Below are 21,549 nucleotides of genomic sequence, written 5' to 3' on the forward strand. Positions count from 1 at the left end.
AATTAGTATGTACAGCAAAAAAGCCAGACGAGTGCATTGAAGAAGATGGAGAGGAAGAGGATGAAGAAATGTTAAAGGAAAAATGTAATATGGAAAAAATTCAGAACAATTTTGAAGAAATTCTGGCATTTATGGACACGAGTAACAGCGAGTTTGAAATTAAGGACATGATGACTCAGTACAATTTGTATATGAAGTTTTTAAAAACAAGAGCCAAGGGAATGAAACAAATGTCAATTACAGAGTCTTTTGCAATGGCTTCCAAGAAAGCTCACATTGCATCACCTGCACCTGACTCATCGCATGTTGACCCAGTCAACCCAACAACTTCAGTCAACCCAACACCATCAACATCCACCACCACCTCTTCCAAGTAAATAAATATGCTTCATCAACATCGATCATCAACATAAGCGGATCAGGACTTCAATTATTGGTGAGTACAAACAAAATATGGTCGCATTTATGCTATGAACCTGTCGATTTTTTTCCCTAGATTTTTTCGCGTTTTTTTTTTTTTCCTCCATTTCTCGTATACGAACTTGCATGTTAACCGACGAGTCTCGTCCTCAAGGGGTTCGGAAACCAAGTGGTGCTTTGTATTATAGCCAGATGTGCTTAAATTGTGCTTAATGTGCTTAAATTGTGCCATAGAACAGCACAGTGGCTAACACAGGTGGTTCACCTCTGAAAGGTCTTGATTCAATATTTGTGGCAGGACAGAGACATTTGGGTACATTTCCCTTCACCTGAAGCCTCTGTTCACCTAGCAGTAAATAGATTGCTGAGAGTTACTCAACTGTTGTAGGTTGCATTCTGGGGAAGGTTATCAGTGCTTGGCTTACGAGGACTTAGAAAAGTTTAACAGGCTTTCTGTCCCCCGACAATGGGGAACAATATCCTGGTTATGTTGCCTGTCTTTCAAAGCTCTCCTTTTAGTAAACTTTGGATGTAGAACTGTCAAATACATCTCTACAGGGAGATATGTATATGACAGTCATATGTTGATTCATGGGGTAATGCGGTTATCATCACACGATGATTTAAACACTCATTGTCTGGGTTTGACATGTATGATGCAAATACAGATATAATTACTCTCTGTGGACATAATAGAGTTTGCCTTGACTCATGAAAAAATCCTGCTATAATCTCATGGTTGCTATATAATGTGAATGCGGTTGTCGTCATGAATGCAGTCATTGTATAAAATTCCATCATAATTACATGATAAGTATTCAATGATTTTCACAACAACACCGTAGGGTTGTAATGAGGTATGCCAGGTAAACCAATCGTCAATTGAACCATTATCATGCATTACATGTACCAGGAACCAGCCGTCATCTGTGGTGACAGATGACCAGAATTGAACCATTATCATGCATTACATGTACCAGGAACCAGCCGTCATCTGTGGTGACAGATGACCAGAATTGAACCATTATCATGCATTACATGTACCAGGAACCAGCCGTCATCTGTGGTGACAGATGACCAGAATTGAACCATTATCATGCATTACATGTACCAGGAACCAGCCGTCATCTGTGGTGACAGATGACCAGAATTGAACCATTATCATGCATTACATGTACCAGGAACCAGCCGTCATCTGTGGTGACAGATGACCAGAATTGAACCATTATCATGCATTACATGTACCAGGAGCTAGCTGTCATCTGTGGTGACAGATGACAAGAATTGAACCATTATCATGCATTACATGTACCAGGAACCAGCCGTCATCTGTGGTGACAGATGACCAGAAAGAAATGGTGGCTTATGCCTTTGCTTCAGTCTATTCTCTCGGCCATATAGTCATGACCCAGAGCCCAACACCATTGTGTATTGTGTTTATATGCTTTTCACTATATGATATGGTGAAGTATGGTTATTTTTGGACTTCTTCAATAAGAATTCTGCTTATACAGATGTCTGGGTTATCCAGTGATGGGGTCCTTCCCATATAGTTTGGATAAGCAAGCTATATGAATAAGGTAAACTGTACTTACAAGTACAGAATACCAGGTAAACCAATCATCGGTTGAAACATTTATCATATCTTATGTCAATTATGTGATATATCAAGTTATTAAAACACACACACACACACACACACACACACTAGAATATGCTAGAATATGCAGCTGTTGTGTGGTGCCCATATCTTAAGAAGCACATCAACAAACTGGAAAAGGTGCAAAGACATGCTACTAAGTGGCTCCCAGAACTGAAGGGCAAGAGCTACGAGGAGAGGTTAGAAGCATTAAATATGCCAAAACTAGAAGACAGAAGAAAAAGAGGTGATATGATCACTACGTACAAAATAGTAACAGGAATTGATAAAATCGACAGGGAAGACTTCCTGAGACCTGGAACTTCAAGAACAAGAGGCCATAGATTTAAACTAGCTAAACACAGTTGCCGAAGAAATATAAGAAAATTCACCTTCGCAAATAGAGTGGTAGACGGTTGGAACAAGTTAAGTGAGAAGGTGGTGGAGGCCAAGACCGTCAGTAGTTTCAAAGCGTTATATGACAAAGAGTGCTGGGTAGACGGGACACCACGAGCGTAGCTCTCATCCTGTAACTACACTTAGGTAATTACACTTAGGTAATTACACACGAAAGAAAGAAGAAAATAAGGAGGTTGAAGCAGTTGAAAAACCAGACTTCAGGAGAGGACATTATGGTGACCTTAGAAATTTTTTTAGTGAGTATAATTGGACAGACTTGATTCTAGGCAAGGAAGTGAATGAGATGTATGTCAAGTTCTGTGAAATATATGATAAAGGCACAAAAAACTTTATACCAAAACAGAGATGCAGGGCCAGAAAACAGGATTGGTTCGACAGAAATTGTGAGAGGGCAAGAGACCAAAAGACACAAAAATGGAATCAGTATAGGAAGAGGCCAAACCCCCAAACATACCAGCGATACAAAGATGCGAGAAACAACTATACAGCAGTAAGGAGAGAGGCAGAAAGAAATTTTGAAAAAGGGATAGCGGATAAATGTAAAACAGAACCGGGATAATTCTACAAATTCATAAACAACAAATTGCAGGTAAAGGATAATATCCAGAGGTTGAAAATGGGAAACAGATTCACGGAAAATGAAAAGGAAATGTGTGAAACATTAAATGAAAAGTTCCAAAGTGTGTTTGTACAAAATGAAATCTTCAGAGAACCAGACACAATAAGAATTCCAGAGAACAACATAGAGCGGATAGAGGTGTCTAGAGATGAAGTGGAAAATATGCTAAAGGAGCTCGGTAAGAACAAAGCAGCTGGCCCAGATGGAGTTTCACCATGGGTTCTGAGAGAATGTGCATCTGAGCTCAGCATTCCACTTCACCTGATCTCTCAGGCATCCCTGTGTACAGGAGTCGTAGCAGATGTGTGGAAACAGGCTAACATAGTTCCAATCTACAAAAGTGGCAACAGGGAAGACCCCCTCAATTATAGACCTGTATCATTGACAAGTGTAATAGTCAAAATATTGGAAAAAATAATAAAAACTAAATAGGTATGTGACGGGTTGTGGTATCGCAGCTATACTGAACCAAGATGGTATGGCTCTCCCGCACATAATAAAACAAAAATGCTGCTATTGGCCCTGCAGTGTGTAAGTCGCAGGTGGAAACAAATAAAAATTATCAAATAAATAATTAAACATATTACTGAAATATTAATGAACATAAATGCCCCTGAAAATACTTGGCTCTCATGTAATGCAAAAGTGAACAAGTTAGTATGATCTTAAATGTAAAATGTCTTCAGTACACCATCTTAAATGGTGTACTGAAGACAGCTACCATACCACCATGGCATCAATCACACGACATTGGCTGAAGGTGGATGACGGGTGAGAGACACTTAGGTGATCCTAGAGCACTAAGGGAGAGACTGGCTCTCCAGGGAGGCAGCACCCTTTATATAGTCCTGCAGTGATGACTCATCCAGTGTCAACACGAGGTGGACATTGATCAACTAGCAAACTGCTCATTATGGCTGGCGGTGCCTTTGTGTTGAGCTGCACCACTTGTTTGAAGGCTGCTGACTGCTTGTTTGTGGGGGCAAACTACCGGTTAGCAGAGGCACCCAGCTTGCCTCTGAGTCATACCAGGCCGTGGCAGGCCCTGGGGGGTATGGAGAGGTGGCAGTACTGATGACTCATCTGGGCTGGTGTAGATGTATACTTCCAGTGCAGAGGCATTGAAGGTGAAGGAAAAAGGCAGTTCCACTGCTATGCAGGGGATTCACATGACAGGGTAGAACACCTGGAAAGAAATAATATACATATCAGACAGACAGTATGGTTTTCGATCTGGAAGATCCTGTGTATCGAATTTATTCAGTTTCTATGATAGAGCCACAGAGATTTTACAGGAAAGAGATGGTTGGGTTGACTGCATCTATCTGGACCTAAAAAAAGGCTTTCGAAATAGTTCCACATAAGAGGTTGTTCTGGAAACTTGAAAATATTGGAGGGGTGACAGGTAAGCTTCTAACAGGGATGAAAAATTTTCTGACTGATAGAAAAATGAGGGCAGTAATCAGAGGCAATGTATCGAACTGGAGAAATGTCACAAGCGGAGTACCACAGGGTTCAGTTCTTGCACCGGTGATGTTCATTATCTACAGAAATGATCTACCAGTTGGAATATAGAATTATATGAACATGTTTGCTGATGATGCTAAGATAATAGGAAGGATAAGAAATTTAGATGATTGTCATGCCCTTCAAGAAGACCTGGACAAAATAAGTATATGGAGCACCACTTGGCAAATGGAATTTAATGTGAATAAATGCCATTTTATGGAATGTAGAATAGGAGAACATAGACCCCACACAACCTATAAATTATGTGAAAAATCCTTAAAAAATCTGATAAAGAAAGAGATCTAGGGGTGGTTCTAGATAGAAAACTATCTCCTGAGGACCACATAAAGAACGTTGTGCAAGGAGCCTATGCCATGCTTTCTAACTTCAGAATTGCATTTAAATACATGGATGGAGAAATACTAAAGAAATTGTTCACGATTTTTGTTAGGCTAAAGCTAGAATATGCAGCGGTTGTGTGGTGCCCATATTTTAAGAAGCACATCAACAAACTGGAAAAGGTGCAAAGACATGCTGCTAAGTGGCTCCCAGAACTGAAGGGCAAGAGCTACGAGGAGAGGATAGACCCATTAAATATGCCAAAACTAAAAGACTGAAGAAAAAGAGGTGATATGATCACTACGTACAAAATAGTAACAGGAATTGATAAAATCGACAGGGAAGATTTCCTGAGACCTGGAACTTCAAGAACAAGAGGTCATAGATTTAAACTAATTAAACAAAGATGCCAAAGAAATATAAGAAAATTCACTTCTGCAAACAGAGTGGTAGATGGTTGGAACAAGTTAAGTGAGAAGGTGGTGGAGGCCAAAACCGTCAGTAGTTTCAAAGCATTATATGACAAAGAGTGTTGGGTAGACGGGACACCACGAGCGTAGCTCTCATCCTGTAACTACACTTAGTAACTACTGTAACTACCTACATCCTGTATATATATGATATATATATACAGGTTGATATATATTTGGTTGAGAAGCAGGACCAAAGAGCCAGAGCTCAACCCCCACAAGCACAACTAGGTAAGTACACACTTGCAAATAAAGAGAAACAAGTGATAAATGATAAATGACACCTCTGGGGAGAAGACAGTAGTCCTGTGTCTCACATACCTCAACGTCAGCAAAGTTGGGCATCGTATGTTGACGGACACCAGACCATAGCCACTGCCCAACCTTTCAGAGCGCCTCCACCCAGTAAAAGAAGAAAATTCACTCATTTTCATGTTTTTGTATACAAATTATCATTCTATGTTGACCAGACCGCACACTAGAAAGTGAAGGGATGACGACGTTTTGGTCCATCCTGAACCATTCTCAAGTCGATCGTGATGAGGGAAGCGATAATAATTTGATTGTAATAATAATTCTGTAATGAAAAATTATTTATTGAATGTTTTTCATTTTTTTGCACATAGGAAGGAATGATCATTATTCTATGGCCGCTGTTCAAGGGTTAAGACTGCTTTTGATACAATTCATTATAATGACGGAACACCATGAGCATAGCTCTTCTCTAGTAAATACAGTTAGGTAGAATAATAACAATTTAGAAATAATACACAAATATACATGCTTGCACCCTATCATTTACCCACTCCTTCTTTCCCTTCCACTCATTCATTCATTTGCAAACACTTGCATATCTTAATTGATAATGTTATTTTTCAGTCTGTCGTTTGCTTTCTGAACGTACAATCGGGAGAGATAAAGTGCCAGGAACTGGAGGATGGTTTGTGCCCGGGCCAGCTGGTGTGGGCTCCAGGCGACGATGGCATCTTCGGAGTGGCCTTTGTCAGTAAACCCTACCGATTAGGACTCTTATATTGCCACAACCGAGAATCCAAACTCTTCCATATGGATTTGGAAGGCAACTACAGTATGTGTAGTTAAGGGTTCAGTTTATGGTGTAACAGTTGACCTTTCATTCACTAGATTATTTTGGGATATAACAATTTCTGAATAATATTTATTACTTATAAAAGTCCTTAATGCATCATTTGTTTTCTTATTTTCAGTAAATAATCTGTATGTTTTACTTGATGCAATAACAGAATTACAAATTGTATGGAAAGCCACATATAATTCCTTACTTTTAAGTCCAATTGACTGTAGCAGCGGTCTAAGTTCTTGGTTCACAACTGAAGGACCCGGGATCCATTCCTGGCTGGGACAGAAATGGTCGGCTACATTGCCTTTCACCTGATGCCTCTGTTCACCTATCAGTAAAATGGATAGCCAAGAGTCAGGCAATGGTTGTGGGGTGCATCCTGGGAAGGTTAGTAGTAGGCCTAAGGGGACTTCTATAGACCCAAGTACAGGCTTTCTGTCCCCAAGTATGGGAATTATTAATATTTCTGTATGCAGACGAGAAGTCACAATAGTATGGCTGAAATATGTTGACCAGCCACACACTAGAAAGTGAAGGGATGTTGACGTTTCGGTCTGTCCTGGACCATTCACAATCGACTTGAGTACTTGAGTACAATCGACTTGGACCATTCTCAAGTCGATTGTGAATGGTCCTGGACGGACCCAAACGTCGTCGTCCCTTCACTTTTAAGTGTGTGGTTTGGTCAACATTAATATTTCTATTTGTAGTGTAGAATTTATAATCATTATTGTCTAAATGTGGCCTAAATGCTGTCATTACTTCATACCCAATTGTCAGGTATAATTGAAGAGGGCGGAAACATTCGAAGCCCTTGTGTAAGCCCCGATGGATCCAGCATCATGTACCTGTTCTCGAAGGTTGGTGGACCCCATGCCAAGTGTGCCCAGCTGTGCCTTCTCTCCTGGCCTAACAAGCAAGTATGATCTATTTAGGATTTTGTATATGAGTTGTGTTTTTTCTGGGGGGAGCCCCGTCGGCTCCACGGAGCTATCCAGGCTGATTGGATATGTATAACTTTCTGGCATCAGTCAAAGTGCTAGGAGTTCTTGCCTACCAGGGACCACGAGCCAGAACCTGGCCCCCTCAGAGAGGCACGAGGAGCAATGGCCTATAGAAACCCCTTTGTGATTGGGAGCATTCTATGTCTGCCATCGACCGGGACAGGCACCCAGAAAGGTAGGTGCCCCAAAACAAACCCCTATTCTGGTGAAATTATTGCTACCGAAAGCCGAACGAGTGGACAAAACTCCCCAAACAAAATTATCAAACTAGCATGGCGTCATCACGTCGCCGCGCTACCGTCTGCGCAACCCCCCCCCCCCCCCGAAAGGGGGAAGGGGGAGCCCCAGACCCTCCACGCCGGCGATCCAACTGGCAGTTCTTGGCTGATGGTATTACTGGCTGGTCGAGTGCCTCTGGCTCCGGTTTTTGTTTCAGTTCTGTGCCTTGTGGTGTGGACTGTCTCTACCGGTGGGGTGTGAGCCAGGAGTAAGATTCCACGGTACTCGGGCGTCATGTGCCTAGGGCTATCTTCCCTAGGTGTTCTGTAAGTACTACCCTTGGGACTTGGGGCCACCTTCCACAAGTCACCTTGGGTTCTGCCTTCACTGTGTCCTTTACTGCTCGGTACTGGGCCGCCCTTGGAGTCGGCTGGGGTTTTGTTGCCCTGGTTTGTCTCTGGGTAGGTCGTAGTTTTCGTCACTGGTAGGAGCACGGGGTACTGCACAGCTAGTTTTCACCATTAACAGCTGCCGGCTCTGTTCCGCCTGGGTATGTTGTCCTATTGCAGGGTTTTTCTTTTGTTTTTGTTTTTGCCTGGTGGAGGGTCTGCCTTTACTATGGTCCCCCTTTCCTGTTCTAGGTGATTTTCTTTCGAATTCTTCTGTTGGCGATACTCCCCGCTTGGCCCCCGTGAGTGTTCACGTCCCGGGGGTTCAGCTTTAGCAGTTTGTTGGTAGATTTGGGCGCCGGTTCGCGGTACCCTGCCTGGGCTTCCCTTAGCGTGTACCAAAGGCTAAGGGCCCTGGGAAACCCCACGGGGGCTCCGTGGTCCTCTAGCTGTGTCCCTGGAGTCCCCCTGGAGTCCTGCGAGTTGACGGTTGATCTGTCCCCTTGTCTCAGGGTGACACTCACCGGTTGTTCCTCCTCCATGCTGCCTGTTGGGTCCTTGTTCTTGTGACCCGGAGTCGTCCGATGATTGTTGTCGGTACGCGCTCTCCTTCACCCAGGCCACTGGTCTTGATAATCGGGTGCAGGCGGCTGCGGCGTTGCTTGCTGGGTGTGTGTTTCTGCAACGCTCTTGGTTTGCGGCCCCGGATGCCCCGAGACTGCCCGGTTTTGGTGGTAGTGGTCTGGACTTGGGGGTGGGGGTCGCTTCGGCTCTGGCTCTTTCCGCTTCTTGTTCCTCCCCTTCTGTTCTACTCACTTCCTCCCTTGCTTCCTGCTCCGAACTATAGGCGGGTTTCGGGGTTGGGGCGGGGTCTGGTTGGGTTGAGACTCGGGCGGTCTCGGGGGTTTTCCTCTTCCGGGGTGGCAGCAGAGGCATTCGAGTTGGTTCCTCCAGCCGTGCCGTATGGGTCTGACCAGTGGGCTCCCTTCATTAGTGTTTGCACGGCTGCCCCGGCTTTTCCTTGTTAAGCTGGGGCTTTGGGGGTGCGGCTTGGCTCTGGGTCATGCCGTAGAGGTTCCCGGGGTTAGGAAGGGGTTGCCTGGGGGGCCTCGGCCCCGTTTGCCCCTCTTGGGTCCTTGTACCTTTGGTGTGGGGCTGGTAGTTCCTCAGTGGGGTTGTTCCTTCCCTCTGTGTTACTGTTGTTTTCGGGTATACCCCTCCCTGGGTTCGGTTCCGTGTTCCTTCGGGTTCGTCGGTCCTGTCGTTCCTGGGGGTGTTTTTCACCCCCTTTTCCTTACCCTTTTCACTCTTATGGCACGATGCTGTTCAAAAAAAAAAAAAAAAAAAAAAGTGTTCAGGTAAGGTACATCCATACAAGGTGTGAAACAAACATTGATGGATTTCTATCTTGGCCTAGTACATAGTGCCTCAACCGTTTCGTATCATTGTACCTGCAAGTTCCTTGGTCAGGGGTGCTTGTCGGGGTTCTAAATAATAAAAATAAATGTTTATTTAGGTAAGGTACATACGTAAAAGAGATTTTACAAAGAATGATGAATTTATAGATAGGGCTAGTACATACAATGCCTAAAGCCACTATTACGCAAAGCGTTTCGGGCAAAGCGTTCTCGTTGGTTCGCGAGTCTCTTCGTACCTTCCAATATTATTGGAACGTCTGTTGATTTTTGATGTGGTTTCCATCGGGTCTTTTGTCGGCCTTGTTGGTTCCCTTCCATCATCTGTTTTCTTTTGCTATGTTTTCGCCTTGTTTTGTTTTCGCTTCATCTCTACTTCCAGTTTCGGCGTTCTTTGTCTTTCGTTCCGCACACCTTCCTGGTGTTTGTACGATGTCTGTACGTTGTGTGTACGATCTGTGTCCGCCTGGTGTACGAGCCACGCCTCCCGGTGGACGGGTGGTGCGTTTCGTACCTCGTGTGCTGGGGCCGTGGTGTGCGTTTTGTTTACGGGCGGTATGCTCGTGTGTTTGCGCCGTTTCTCGTGGTTTTCTACGGCTTCTTGCTCGTTTCTCCCTCCATTTGTGGCCCTCTGGATGCTGAGGGTGTTTTGGATTTATATCTGGGGGTGTCACTTTGTTCTCCCTCTGTACTGCTTCGTCTTCTGCAGGGTGCGCGCCTCTGGCCGTATTTCTCCTTCGACCTCGCATTTTATTCAGGTAAGGGTACATACTATGCCTACTGCCTCGAGTCTGCATGGCTTTCGGGCACACCTTTAGCGCTGCTCCTGGTGTGTTACTTGGCTCGCCTGTGTTGTGGCACGGTTTTGTCTGCTCTGCAGGTGAGGTTGTCTTGTCTGGCGCTTCTGTCGGCCTAGTGCTGGTTCTCACTTTTGGTGGGGTGCTTGCCTAGTTGTGCTTGCGGGGGTTGGCTCTGGCTCTTGGGCCCCGCTTCTCCTGTCAGTTGACGATTGTGCAGTTTCCTGAGCCTTCTGGGCTCTGTCTTCACGTTTGCTCCTGTGGGTGGCTTCTGCCTCCTCCACATGGCTTTTTGGTGCTTTTCGCTTCCTTTCCCCTCTGACAATGAGGTTCTTTTAGTGTCTGTGGCTCCTTTGGGTGCTCACTACCTCCTGTGTCTCCTTGTGTGTACAAACATATGGACATAAGTACAGTGGACCTGCGGAGGGCCTATTGGCCCGTGCGAGGTTGCTACTGTTTCTTACCATCCATTCCCACTCACATACATGTCCAACCCGCCCTTGCACCAATCGTGGGGCCCCACCACCACGTTACGTGGTATTTAGTTCCGCGCGTCACCAGGCCTATTACAGTGCAGGTCATTCCTCCGGTCTTTCCAGATTCTGCGCTTATCCCTTTTATGTCCGTTGTTTCGTGCCCACAATGTGCCGCAAGGGTGGCTTGTGCCACTATCCCAGTTTCTATTGTTTCATGGGGATTGGTCAATAAACACAAACACTAAGGAACTACTTATCTTTTGTTGCATATACAATAGTTGTGGGTGATATTTTGGCGGGCAATGGTGCGGGTTGGGCGCTCTGAGTGTCGATACGGTGTCTCGCATGTCTGTTCTAGACCACACTTGCAGGTAGTCTAGTTATTCTTTGCTACTCTGCTGGTTATATGCTTGGGCGCTGCCTCACAGTTCTCCACAGGTTGGCAGGACTTTTCCTTGGACGTATGGAACGGTTTGAGTTCCATCGTTATACTTTGGAGAGCTTTGCTTCTCTGGTTAGGCTCATGCGTTTGGAGCGAGTATCTTCTTGGGATACTCTCCTCACTCCGCCACCCTTGTTTACTGTTCCATCCTTGTTTCCTCTTCCCCCGCTTGGCGGGATTGCGTCGATGGCTCCTGACTGGGGTGTTTGGTGTGGTGTTTGGTCACCTTGCATGTGTCGTTAGTGCCTTTTTTGTTCATCTTTTGTTCTTTGTTGTCCTGTGGGGCTCTGCCCCGCATTTTGGTGCTTTTGTTTTCGTTGTCGACCCCTGGGTTTTTTCCCTGTCTGGACACTTTCCTTGCCTATCTTTGGTGCCTGGCTGCACCCTGCTGTCCGTAAGGTCCCTCAGGTATGTACGCGCTCCTCTACACATTTTGTGGTTGGTCATGTGCGTTACTTCCCGGCTGCTCCTTGGGCCGTTTTCGTGGTTTCCTTACTTATTTCCGTTTTTCCTCCCCATGCTACACTTTTTTGTGTCTGGGTAAGTGCTTCTTGGTTATCCTGTTTGGTGCTCGGGTGGGCCTCTGTCCATGTTCCACGTCCTGCTTTTGGACTTCTCCGGTGTTCCGTTTTGGTACCAAGTTCCTGCGATTTCTGTGTGGTTTTCTGCAGGCTTTGGGTTGCGCTGTCTGTGGGGGGGGTGTAGACTTTTCGGTCTGCCGCTCCTGCTTTCCTGGTTCCTTTTCTTGGAACCGGGTTTGCTGGGTTCCGGTCCTGGTTTCGGTTTTTCTTTGTTCCTTTTCCGGACCGGGTGTGTTTGCTTTCCTGCGGTTTCTCGTCCTCGGTAGTTCTCCTCTTGGATGCCTCGGGGATGCGTGTCTCATTCTTCCCTGCTGGAGCTGGTTATGTTGCTCCTTTGGGTTGCGAGGTCGCTGTTTTTAGCTTCGCGTTTTACGAATCTGAACACAGGTCCCAGGTTATTGGGACCAGGTTATTGGTCTCCCACCTGCGTGTTTCGTCTCGGGGGCAGTGTGTGGATTTCATATCATTGCGAAGGGTCCTTCGGTCTTTGATAGGGTTGGCTTGTCTTCCCTTCGGGGTTGTTCTGGGACCGTCGTCTGGGATTGTCCTGTCACCTCATGTTGGGTGGTGCTGGCAGAGCCGCTCCTGCTTACGTTCAGTGTTGCAGTTCCTTCTGCTCCATTCCATTTGCTGTCCTGGGCGTTGTTCCCCTCTGGCCTGCTCTTGAGTTTTGGGGCCATCCTGGTCGTTGGCCTGGGTGGTCTTTTTTTCTTCTCGTTTTGGTCTTTGTTTTGTCTCTGGTTTTGGTTGTTCAGTTAGGACGTGTGGTATCCGCCTCCCGGTTCCTTCCCTGTTTTACTTATCTTTGGGGAGGTAGCTCCGGGGAGCTGACGGGGCTCCCCCAAGAAAACTAGCATTGAATGTAATGAAACGCCATTTTCTGGGTGAGTCCCGGAGGCTCCCCGGCATCCCGTCCTCCCTCCGGTTGGCTGCGTTTTTCGCGTATTTGACATCCAGCCTAAGAACTGCCAGTTGGATCGCCGGCGTGGAGGGTCTGGGGCTCCCCCTTCCCCCTCTCGGGGAGGGGAGGGTTGCGCAGATGGTGGCGCGGCGACGTGATGACGTCATGCTAGTTTGATAATTTTGTTTGGGGAGTTTTGTCCACTCGTTTGGCTTTCGGTAGCAATAATTTCACCAGAATAGGGGTTTGTTTTGGGGCGCCTACCTTTCTGGGTGCCTGTCCCGGTCGATGGCAGACATAGAATGCTCCCAATCACAAAGGGGTTTCTATAGGCCATTGCTCCTCGTGCCTCTCTGAGAGGGCCAGGTTCTGGCTTGTGGTCCCCGGTAGGCAAGAACTCCTAGCACTTTGACTGATGCCAGAATGTTATACATATCCATTCAGCCTGGATAGCTTCGGGGAGCCTCCGGGACTCACCCAGAAAATGGCATTTCATTACATTCAACGCTGGTTTTTTAGGATGGACCATACATAAATATCCATGCAGCTTGTTCTCTCAATTGGCTGCTCTGCACAAAATGCAAGGGTTTTGCCTAACCAGAAATTTATGAACTCGAGCAACCTACCTAACCTTCTAAGGCAGATTGATACTAAACATCAATATTAAAGTGCTTAAATTCTTACTAATAGTTATGTCCCATTTGTAACGGATTAGTCAAATCCATAAACAATGCCATGTATTAGGATAAGATAGGAGAACTTCCAAAATTAACATCGGGGCTCAACAGGTGCAACGACAGCCACTCGTACCATTCCTTCAGATGTAGCATCCACATCTACATCCATTCCTGCTACCAATCATCCAGTTTCGGCAGACATACCATCATTGCCTGTTGCTGCTGCTGGTGACATTTTACAAGAGGAAATACCCAAATCTGTAACAGTAAAGGAGTTTGCAATCCAAGAGACAGATCTGTGGCTATGGAACATTAATGATAATAACACAATAGATTACTCAATTCATAGTGTACTGGATTCCTCATCATATCAGAATCATGATAGCAATCTTTCAAACTCATGCAGAGTGTATAAAACAGCTGGAGTAGAGAGTATGAAGGCAAGGTATTTATCAAACAATGTGTTGAAATGTGAACTGCGGAATGGCAAGTATGTAAAACGTGAAAGGCTACTCTATTCACCATCCCAAGGTCATTTGGACTGCTTTGTATGTCGCCTATTGTCCAGGAAAGAATCTCCCTTTGCTACATTGGGGTTCAATGACTGGAAGCACAATAATGTTGCTGTAGAACATGAAATGGAGAACAACATCGAAAGTGCATGACATCATATTTGATAAGGCATAAAGAAACTGAAATAATAGATTCTTTATTACCTGAGCAACATTGCTCAGAGCAGGAATATTGGCATAAAGTGTTGACAAGTGTGGTTTTTGTAATTCGCTTTCTTGCCTCTAGAGATTTGCCATTTCGTGGAGAAAATCAGATTATTGAGTCAGCAAAAAATGGCAACTATTTAGGTATACTAGAGCTGCTGAGTGAATTTGACCCCCTCTTGGAAGAACATCTCAAAATATATGGAAATCCTGGAAAAGGGAATCCGGCATATTTATCTGCAAATATTTGTGAGGAATTTATTGAATTAATGGAATAACAGATTCTTTGTATTGTTCTTGAAGAAGTAAAAGTGTCAAAGTATTATTTAATAAGTGTAGATTCCACTCCAGACATCTCTCACACAGATCAACTGACATTTACTGTCCGATTCATTAAAGGCTATGAGCCTGTGGAACGTTTCTTGATGTTCATCCCCTTCTTTTGTCATAAAGCAAAGGGTCTAACACACTGTCGTGGATTTTCTTAATGAGAATAAAATCTACTATCAAATTGCCGTGGTCAGTCATACGATAATGCCTCAAATATGTCTGGACGATATACTGGATTGCAAGCACGGATTCATCAAATCAACTCAATGAGTTTGCCATTTATGTCCCTTGTGCTGAACACAGCTTGAACATGGTGGGAGTAAAAGCAGCAGAATGTTCTCTACAGACTGTCAAATTCTTATACTTTGTTCAGCATCTGTATTTATTTGTTGCCGGTTCTACTCATCACTGGAATGTATTGACATCATCTTTAGGAAGAGATTTTGTGGTCAAGTGTCTCTGACACACGATGGTCAGCACATTTTGATAATGTTCATGTTCTGTATGGGGGGTTTGAGAAAATAAAACAATCACTGGATTCACTATCACCTGACAATGAACAGCAAATGAATACAAGGCGAGAGGCAGAAGGATTCAGCAAAAAAGTGGAAAACCTGGAAACAACCTTTCTCACAATTCTTTGGAATGACATGCTAGAAAATATAAACAAAACAAAAACAAAGTCCTGCAATTAAAAGATGTGAACATCCTTGTTGCCACGAATTTTCTTGAGTCTATGAAAACTTCTCTTCAGGAAACTATAGACAAATTTAATGAATATTAATTCAAAGCCAGGAGTGTGTGTTCAGATTAGAGTGATGGGGAAAAAGTGGGAATGAAAACAAAGTAAGCGTCTTAGAAGATATGATGGATCAGCAGAAGAAGTACTTCTCATTAAAATCAAAAAATGAATGTGAGCATCTCAAGCACTATATGGCTCTTGATGAAAATTGTGACTCCCCTTTCACTGCACAGAAAAATAATTTCGGACAATTTGAAATATATATTCCCGAATGTTGAAATTGCACTCTAGAGTGTTGGTGTGCATGACGGTGACCAACTGTACAGGAGAACGTTCTTTTTCAAGACTGAAACTTATACAATATCAGCTTTGTAGCACAATGGGGCAGCATTGTTTGAACTGGCTTTCACTCGTGTGCATGGAAAATGACATCCTGAAGACCATTGAATTCAAGCCAATAATAAAGCAATTCTCTGAAAAGAAATGCCACAGCATAAGAAGTTTGTAGTAATTTCATATTGTGCCATCTAATCTGTGTAGCTTACTGAGTATTATTGTGTTTTTCAATCCTTGTGTATTGTTCAAATGTTTTATCATTTTGATTAGTTGCTGCTCTACAGCATGTTTTTAATGTTTTAACACCAATTGTGTTGAAGTGCCAATAAAATAAATATATGTTTAATATTATTAACCATTTACTTTTTTCCTATGAGTGGTTGTCGTGGGGTGGTTTGGTTAGGGTGTCGTATTAGGTTGGCACAGGGGGCCATAATACTGTTAACACGGCTCAGAGTATTACAATGGTTCGTACTAGAGCTCATTCTGTTCCTAATATATGTCAAAGTCCTAACAGGAAACTGGATCATTACATAATAATATAAGAATAAAAACAAACTGCAGATGACCTTTTTGGGCCATGTGAGACAGCTCCTGTTTATACCCAACCAAATTTATTCCAATATACTGTATATACAATGTATGTTGAATCAATCTAGTGGTGCTACGTCTATTATGTCGTTTGGTAGTGTCTTTCATAAATCAATATTCCTATTTCCAAACTACTGTAGTACTTACCCAGATCTTTCTCCCATGGAGCAGTTGGTGGACAAAACCACCACCTGGCTTTTTAAGTCAATTAGCAGGTGGAGTTGTCCACCTGTGCATGAATCAGTTGTTCCCAGTCTATGTACATGTAACACCATTTCAATATTATGAAGCTTTTGCGGTGCACTCATTTTGCCAGGATTAGGGTCAGTGGTCTTACCTTTACCTCTTTCATCTGGTAAAGCTCCTTCCCATGCTACACAGGATGGAAATGCTTGCAAACAGAATTGTTCTGACTGCTATGTAGTCATTTAAATCCTAATTTTTGGTTGTTCAAGCTTGTTTTCCTGGTCCTCTTCCCTTCCCTTCCCTTCCCTTCCCTTCCCTTCCCTTCCCTTCCCTTCCCTTCCCAAGTCTTGGCCCATTCCAAGAAATCGGCAGGTTGACCTATCAAAACAGCTTGAGGCTCTCCGCAGATCTTCATGTATGGAGTGTGTTTAGGTCTTGTTTACTGTTGCCTGTATGCAGGTTAGTTGGCAGCCCGGTGTGGATATGGAAGAAATGGCTAATTTCCTAAAGAAAGTTACAAGATTAAACAGATTTCAGAAATACACACACACACACAGTGATTTTAGAAGAATAGGAAAATATGAGAAAGAAAAGAACCGCCCCTTAAGGGTGACGTTTAATGGAGTGAAAAACATGATGGAAGTGCTAAGAAATGCCAGGAAACTGCAGAGTGATGAGGTTGGCAAACTTTGGTCAATAAGACAAGACCTCTCCAAGGAAGACAGAGAAAAGCTGAAAATGAACCTAATTGAGGCAAAACGTCTAAATGGGGATAGAAATGAAGAAGACAGAAATTCTTTTTTTTACAAAGTGACAGGGACTGGAAAGCTTGTGAAATGGTACATAAAAACAAAGCAACAAGATCATTAGTGGAAGGGGGAGTAAAGAGCAAAGGAAAAGGGAACATGTTCCTGAAAATTGTATATACCAACATAGATGGAGTGAGGTCAAAAACTTTGGAGTTGCAAGATGTAATCCAGCTTAGGGTCCCAGATATTGTTGCATTATCAGAGACAAAACTTGAAGGAAATATAATAAATGAAGTCATATTCCCAAGAGGCTATTCAGTTTGGAGACGTGACAGGAAAACTAGGAAGGGAGGAGGAGTGGCTGTACTGGTGAAAAAACACCTGAAGGTAAAAAGAGTTAATATTTGAAAACCCTCGAGATATTGACATAATGGCATTGCAGGTCTGGAATCAGGATGATAAGCTGATAATTGTAAATACCTACAGCCCACCAGCAAGCAACACATGGACAAAGGAAGAACTGGATGACAAACGAGAGGGCCTCATAATGGTCATGAGAGATATTATTGTACAAGCAGATAAAGATAAATCACGACTGTAGATACTGGGGGACTTCAACTTTAGAGCAATAGACTGGGAGGCCTATGAAGCAAGAACGGAGGACTTTTGGACATGCAGATTTGTGAACCTCATTCTGGAGACATTCTTGTATCAACACATAAAGCAAGCCACAAGAATGAGGGAAGGAGATGTACCGTCAGTACTGGATCTAGTGTTCACCAGGAAAGAAGAAGAGATTTTTGACATCCAGTACCTTCCTCCCTTGGGAAAGAGTGATCACGTCCTGTTAGACATTAAATATGCTTTAAGATATCATCTAGAAGAAAATGGGGACATTGAAACAGTTGATAAACTCGATTTAAGGAGAGGCAACTATGGGGAACTTCGAAATTTTTTTAATGAGTGTAATAGGACAGAATTGTTGATAGGCAGGGAAGTAAATGAAATGTATGCCAAATTTTTAAAACTATACGAGGAAGGCACACAAACATTCATACCAAAACAGAGATGCAGGGCCAGAAAACAGGGTTGGTTCGACAGAAATTGTGAGAGGGCAAGAGACCAAAAGACACAAAAATGGAATCAGTATAGGAAGAGGCCAAACCCCCAAACATACCAGCGATACAAAGATGCGAGAAACAACTATACAGCAGTAAGGAGAGAGGCAGAAAGAAATTTTGAAAAAGGGATAGCAGATAAATGTAAAACAGAATCGGGCCTATTCTACAAATTCATAAACAACAAATTGCAGGTAAAGGATAATATACAGAGGTTGAAAATGGGAAACAGATTCACGGAAAATGAAAAGGAAATGTGCGAAACATTAAATGAAAAGTTCCAAAGTGTGTTTGTACAAAATGAAATCTTCAGAGAACCAGACGCAATAAGAATTCCAGAGAACAACATAGAGCGGATTGAGGTGTCTAGAGATGAAGTGGAAAATATGCTAAAGGAGCTCGGTAAGAACAAAGCAGCTGGCCCAGATGGCGTTTCACCATGGGTTCTGAGAGAATGTGCATCTGAGCTCAGCATTCCACTTCACCTGATCTTTCAGGCATCCCTGTGTACAGGAATCGTAGCAGACGTGTGGAAACAGGCTAACATAGTTCCAATCTACAAAAGTGGCAGCAGGGAAGACCCCCTCAATTATAGACCTGTATCATTGACGAGTGTAATAGTGAAAGTATTGGAAAAACTAATCAAAACTAAATGGGTAGAACACCTGGAGAGAAATGATATAATATCAGACAGACAGTATGGTTTTCGATCTGGAAGATCCTGTGTATCGAATTTACTCAGTTTCTATGATCGAGCCACAGAGATATTACAGGAAAGAGATGGTTGGGTTGACTGCATCTATCTGGACCTAAAAAAGGCTTTCGACAGAGTTCCACATAAGAGGTTGTTCTGGAAACTGGAAAATATTGGAGGGGTGACAGGTAAGCTTCTATCATGGATGAAAAATTTTCTGACTGATAGAAAAATGAGGGCAGTAATCAGAGGCAATGTATCGGAATGGAGAAATGTCACAAGTGGAGTACCACAGGGTTCAGTTCTTGCACCAGTGATGTTTATTGTGTACATAAATGATCTACCAGTTGGTATACAGAATTATATGAACATGTTTGCTGATGATGCTAAGATAATAGGAAGGATAAGAAATTTAGATGATTGTCATGCCCTTCAAGAAGACCTGGACAAAATAAGTATATGGATCACCACCTGGCAAATGGAATTTAATGTTAATAAATGTCATGTTATGGAATGTGGAATAGGAGAACATAGACCCCATACAACCTATATATTATGTGAGAAATCTTTAAATAATTCTGATAAAGAAAGAGATCTAGGGGTGGTTCTAGATAGAAAACTATCACCTGAGGACCACATAAAGAATATTGTGCAAGGAGCCTATGCGATGCTTTCTAACTTCAGAATTGCATTTAAATACATGGATGGCGATATACTAAAGAAATTGTTCATGACTTTTGTTAGGCCAAAGCTAGAATATGCAGTTGTTGTGTGGTGCCCATATCTTAAGAAGCACATCAACAAACTGGAAAAGGTGCAAAGACATGCTACGAAGTGGCTCCCAGAACTGAAGGGCAAGAGCTACGAGGAGAGGTTGGAAGCATTAAACATGCCAAAACTAGAAGACAGAAGAAAAAGAGGTGATATGATCACTACATACAAAATAGTAACGGGAATTGATAAAATCGACAGGGAAGATTTCCTGAGACCTGGCACTTCAAGAACAAGAGGTCATAGATTTAAACTAACTAAACACAGATGCCGAAGAAATATAAGAAAATTCACCTTCGCAAATAGAGTGGTAGACGGTTGGAACAAGTTAAGTGAGAAGGTGGTGGAGGCCAAGACCGTCAGTAGTTTCAAAGCGTTATATGACAAAGAGTGCTGGGAAGACGGGACACCACGAGCGTAGCTCTCATCCTGTAACTACACTTAGGTAATTACACACACACACACACACACACACACACACACACACACACTAAAAAAAAATATATATAAAAAATTGTAATAATGATCTGTCTCTTTCAGAAACGTGTTGTTGTGGATGTTGTTCACCGAAACCAAGAAATTGAAGATGGCAAAAGCTTCAAGGGAATTTATGGTTATGCGGGGCTGCCACGAAGATGCTGGTTGAGTGATAGTAAACGATTTGTGTTTTCTTCCATGAAGTTTGACAATATCGTTGTATATGTTGTTAATGTTGGTAAGTTTCAGAACCTTTTGCAGATGCTTACCAAACAAAATTTAGTGTCAGGTTCATTATTACTGCAACCTACTTAACAAAAGTTTTAACGAAATTCAGCACTTTAGTTCATACTGTGTTTCCCCCAGCACTACCATTGCTCAGAGAATGGATATGGAGATGCATATTAAATAAAAAAATAAAGTAGCTTATTTATATACAGTGATACCTCGGAATACGAGTGTCCCTGTATACGAGTTTTTTGGAATACGAGCAGGATTTGCTCAGAAAATTTGCCTCGGAAGGCGAGGGTTACTTCGGAATCCGAGTTTGTTGATACGCGTACAGGCCGAACTAGCCCGTGATGGCACGACAATCGGCGCTCAGTTTACCAGTGACTCGTGTCCAGTGACTATCCTGCCTGAATTCTTCTCCAGGATTTTCAGTGTTTTGTTGGATTTTTGGTCATTTGACCATAAAAGGTGTCATTATATATCTCGCGATGGGTCCCAAGAAAGCCTGTGGTAAGGTTCAAGCCAAGAAATCGCATGTCAGGATGACAATAGAGGAAAAGCAAGAGATCATTCGGAAGCATGCAAATGGTACACGTGTTGTTGAACTTTGTAGGCAATACAGTAAATCCACGTCAACGATATGCACTATACTTGCCAAGAAAAAGGACATTATGAGTGCTAATGTGGCAAAAGACGTAAGAACAATCACGAAACAAAGACCACAAATACTTGAGGATGTTGAAAAGAAGAAGTGGTGTCAGATGTGGGAAGAAATGCAAACTTTTATTTAAATGACTCACCCAGAGAAAGCTGTAGTAGGCCATTGCATTAATCTTTTCAATGACAATGTGATGCCTCACTACAGAGACATCTTGCGAAGAAGGGAAAAACAATCTTCCATGGACAGATTTGTTGTGATAAAGTCGAGCAGTGAGCCACAACCAGGACCTAGTGGTATGCAGGCAAAATGTGCCAGAGAGTGCACACCAGAAAGGTCCTCACTGCCTGATGTTACAGTGGAAGGGGACTCCCTTTCCAAACAGTAACACCTCTCCTCCTCCCCCCCTCCTCACCATCTTCCATATGCCATCAGGAGTCATCAGCAAGGATAAGTAATAACTTGAACATAGTTTTGTAGTGTAGATTTAGATGAATTAGATATATAATTTAGTTTGAAGTGAGGTTTTTGGGT

At 43.2% G+C, this 21,549-nt stretch overlaps 1 protein-coding gene across 6 annotated transcripts in view; it reads left to right on the forward strand.

Moving 5' to 3' along the window:
* The window catches only part of LOC123760251 (acylamino-acid-releasing enzyme), a 246,343-nt gene that overhangs the window by 42,487 nt on the left and 182,307 nt on the right, over positions 1-21,549 (forward strand). For all 6 annotated transcript variants that reach the window (XM_069338417.1, XM_069338419.1, XM_045745747.2 and 3 more), the window contains exons 8-10: positions 6,296-6,503; positions 7,296-7,435; positions 20,190-20,364. In XM_069338417.1, the coding sequence (XP_069194518.1) occupies positions 6,296-6,503; positions 7,296-7,435; positions 20,190-20,364 (523 nt within the window). The remainder of the gene's footprint in view (positions 1-6,295; positions 6,504-7,295; positions 7,436-20,189; positions 20,365-21,549) is intronic.

The sequence above is a fragment of the Procambarus clarkii genome, chromosome 39 (genome assembly GCF_040958095.1).
Source record: "Procambarus clarkii isolate CNS0578487 chromosome 39, FALCON_Pclarkii_2.0, whole genome shotgun sequence".
Taxonomy (NCBI): Eukaryota; Metazoa; Arthropoda; class Malacostraca; order Decapoda; family Cambaridae; genus Procambarus; species Procambarus clarkii.